We start from the raw sequence: 4,155 nt of genomic DNA, 5'->3' as shown, positions 1-4,155 counted from the left end.
CACACACACACAGCTACACACATGTCAGGGCATGCCCAAGGAGGTCAGAGGAAAACTCTTGTGAGTCAGTTTTATAATACCTTGTGGGGTACAGGGCCCAAGCTCTGGTTGTCAGGGATGCACCTCTACTCACTAAACCATCTCCTTGGCTTGCACACACGCACCTCGACCCACTGAGTCAACTTGCCAGGCCCTTTCATGTTTTTCTTGTCAAACACAGCATTGGGTAATAGCAAAGCATACTGGGTAATACCAAAGCACACTGGGTAATAACAAAGCAAAGCACATGCCATAGGCAGCAAGTCCACACACAGGGCAAACAGTGGACAACAAGAACCAGGTTCGCCAATGTCTTCACAGAGATGAGTGCCAGCTTCTGGTTATAAAAGAGTTATGCTATGATGCTACTGAGGTCGAGCACAAAACCACCAGCCAGCCTCTCCAGAGATGTGACGGATTTTCCTCCTAGCCTGTTAGATAGAAGCACCATTGCTTATGAAAGATTAACAAAAAGAAAGTAGGTTTGTTTTTAGTCTTAGGCTGTAGTCACGACTTAGACACTGGGGAAGTCCCTCCTTTTCACCGTGTCACTCTGTCCTCATAAACACAAAGGGGAGTCTGGAAGTCCTGCATGATGGCAGCCTGGATTCAGTGTCAGTCACGCAGGTGTTTCTGAGCCACCAGGTCCCTCACAGCAGCCCTCACATCCTTGTTCCTCAGGCTGTAGATGATGGGGTTCAACATGGGGGTCACCACCCCATAGAAGAGGGAGATGAGCTTGTCTGCAAGGTCCTGCTTGTCTGCCCCGAGGGGGTCCTTGGACTTGGGTTTCCCATACATGAAGAGGATGGTCCCGTAGAAGACGATCACCACAGTGAGGTGGGCAGAGCAGGTGGAGAAGGCCTTCTTCCTCCCCTCAGCAGAGGGGATCCTCAGGATGGTGGTGAGGATGAAGATGTAAGAGACAAAGATGAACAGAACTGGGATTGCCAAGAAAATCATGTTGGCTACAACCATGCTGATGACATTAATGGAGATGTCAGCACAGGCCAGTTTCAGGACTGCCAGGATCTCACAGGTGAAGTGATTGATGACATTGTCCCCACAGAAGGGCAGCCGCATTGCCAAAGATGTCTGCACTAAAGAATTGGTGATACCACCTGCCCAGGAGCCGGCAGCCATGGGCACATAGGCAGCCTTGCTCATGACCACAGGGTATCTGAGGGGGTTGCAGATGGCCACGTAACGGTCAAAAGCCATCATACTCAGGAGCACACACTCCGTGGCTCCCATGGCAAAGGAGAGAAACATCTGCACAGCACAGGCCGAGAAGGAGATGGTCTTCCTGGGGGTCAGGAAGCTGTCGAGAATGAGGGGGACGGAGGAGGTGGTGTAGCAGATGTCCAGGAAGGAGAGGTTCCCCAGGAAGAAGTACATAGGCGTGTGCAGGTGGGAGTCCAGGATGGTCACCAGGATGAGCACCCCATTGCCCAGCAGGATCACCAGGTACATCAGCAGGATGAGCATGAAGAATGTTTTCTCCAGCTTTGGGTGGGCGGAGAGGCCCAGGAGGATGAAGCCCGTCACAGGGGAGGTCTCATTGGATCTGTCCATGATATACCCGCTTTGCAATCTGTGGGAACTCAGCAACCAGCATCCACATCTTCTTACTCTAAAAGCTCCTGGGAAGCCAAGGCTTGTCTCACCAAGCAGCTGGAGACACCCTCACAGGCTTCCCGTCTCTGTGGGGTTGTTCACCTCTAGGAAATACACAGCAGACAGACATTTAACTCTCTAGCTTGGGAACAAGTGAGTTGGGACTGTCCTTCCTTCAAAGGACAGTTCAGAGAATGGCAGCGTGTGTAAACCATCTCTGTAAAACACTGGAGAGAAATAATAAGAGAAGTTATATGGATAAGATTCTGGGGAAAACGAGGGTTTGCAGAAGTCGGCCCAGCTCTCAAGGCGTTTGCAGCCTCTGAAGGTCACCAAGAGGCCATGGTCCTCCACTGGCTGCCTTGTGGAGGGAAGGGAAGGAGCAGGCTGTGAAGCACAGGGCCAAGTGTGCAGAGCACCCACCCAGAGTAAGCCTCCTTCTCTTTGCTATGGGAGCCCAGGCAGCACCGCGAGACTAAGGCAAATCAGGAGGACGCAGGTATTTATTCACGAGCGCTGCTTTTCACCTTCAGGTCCTGTAAGCCTTGGGACTGGACTGAGCTGGCCCCAGGCTTTTAGTGCTCTCAACTCCACAACAGAAGCGGGTATGGACCTCGCTGAAGGTAGCATCTCTCCGTTCTGAAATGACTCCTGTGAACAACTTTTCAAATGCCAACTGCTGCCATTCGTTTTAGAAGAATAAAGTCTGTGGGAGTCGGGAGGAGATGGCCCAGTGGACAAAGTTCTTACTGAACAGCTGTGAGGATCAAAGATCAAGTATCCAGCACCTTAATAGAAAACCGGATATCTATAATGGCCAGCATGAAACCCCAGTGCTCAGGAGGCAAAGACCAGGGACCTCTGAGGCAAACTGGCTAGTTAGGCCAGGTTAACTGGGAGAATGTGACTCAGGAAAAAAGTGAGTGACTGAAGAAGACTCCTGACATCAACTTTTGACCTACATACACATACATACATACACACACACACACACACACACACACACACACACACACACACATACACATGTGCATGCATACCCATACACATATGAACACACATGCATAACATGAGAGAGGGAGAGAGAGAGAGGGAGAGAAGGTGAGAGGGAGAGAGGGGGAGAGAAGAGAGAGAGAGAGAGAGAGAGAGAGAGAGAGAGAGAGAGAGAGAGAGAGAGAGAGAGATACACTAGTAGACAACACCAATGAAAGCCAGCAGAAATGCATCCAAAAAGCACAGCAGTGCTTTCTGGGCACAATGACCGTCAAGGTGACAGCTCTATGACACTGGGAGTCAGCCCAGACCATACTGATACCACAGTGCCAAGGCTTACCAGCCTGTGACACTTCTATCCACTGGGCTGGGAGGGCTGGGAGGGCAGCAGCCTGTGCCCAAGAGCTCAGGTGGACGTTTACGTCATCTTCCATGTCACTTTGTCCACACCAGCACCTCCACTTCACACCTGACAGTCCACGGAGCCCTGGCCTGCTCTCGTCATTGTAAACAAGTTTGACGTGCACCTCAGAATGTTAAGTTCCTCTCAACACTAGGAAGGTTTCATTCTGGGCCATTAGAAAACAAAACCAAACCAAAAGAACCCTCAAAACCACGACGAAAGCTTGTCTGCAACTCTCAGCATATGGTCTCATTACCACAGTCACTAAAATGGTAGTGACTTCCTAGGGAGTCGTCCCTCCGAGGCAGAGAGTGACTCAGTCCCTTCCTCACTTCTTCCTGCAAAACAGAGGCACTCCTCTGTTTATACGCAGGCTCACTAACCATCACCAAGACAGAGCCACGGCAACTGAGTCTGGGTTAGCAGACACTTACTGGACATGTTCTACGGGCTAGGCATAATTCTAGGTCTGGAAGACATTGCAATGAAAAAGGTCAGTCTTTTTCCCTAAAGGGCTGAAAATTCTAGTAGGAAAGAAGTTGTGAAATTAAACGATTACATAGGACATCAATATCATTATCAACATAAAACATTGGTTTACCCCAGTGATGACAACAGGCCTTAGATACACACTTAGCAACCCGTTCCCCTGCTGGTTCCTCTTCCTATATCCCTGATAAGGCTGAAGGCCAGGATTGGCGGTCAGAGAGATAGTGAACTGAACTGTGCTTCCTGTGGCCTCTGTCTGGCCCTGTCATCTGAAACCCCACCACAAAGCACTTAGTCCCTCTTCTGTACAGCACCCCTCCAAAAATCCATCAATGGTTGGGTGTCAACACAAAGATAAGCAAGAATATCTTTTTCTCCTAAGGTTTTAACAATTCTAAAGTGTCTCTTAGAGGCAGTATATTATCCAGGAATCGACTACAAGGCGGATAGTGAGAATAACCTCTGAGCTTTAAGACAGCCCTGGGATGCGGAGCATACTGCCTGTGTGGTACATGGGCTAGCCAGGGCAGTACCTAAGCTGAGTTTTCCATTCTCCTTTGGCAAGCCCTCATGTCTCCCCCCAGAATCAAGGATTTGTAAAGGAGACATTTTCT

The 4,155-nt window shown here is 49.8% G+C and overlaps 1 protein-coding gene across 1 annotated transcript; it reads right to left on the bottom strand.

Moving 5' to 3' along the window:
• Positions 1-654: 654 nt before the first annotated feature.
• Positions 655-1,614, bottom strand: LOC311606563 (olfactory receptor 13C7; the record flags this gene model as incomplete). Its single annotated transcript, XM_084797842.1, has 1 exon — positions 655-1,614. One exon carries the CDS (start codon positions 1,612-1,614, stop codon positions 655-657), a length of 960 nt encoding a protein of 319 aa, XP_084653968.1.
• Between the last annotated feature and the right edge of the window lie 2,541 nt (positions 1,615-4,155).

The sequence above is a fragment of the Acomys minous genome (assembly GCF_964271855.1).
Source record: "Acomys minous genome assembly, chromosome: 1".
NCBI classification, from domain to species: Eukaryota; Metazoa; Chordata; class Mammalia; order Rodentia; family Muridae; genus Acomys; species Acomys minous.
This window is presented reverse-complemented; position numbering and strand designations above follow the sequence as displayed.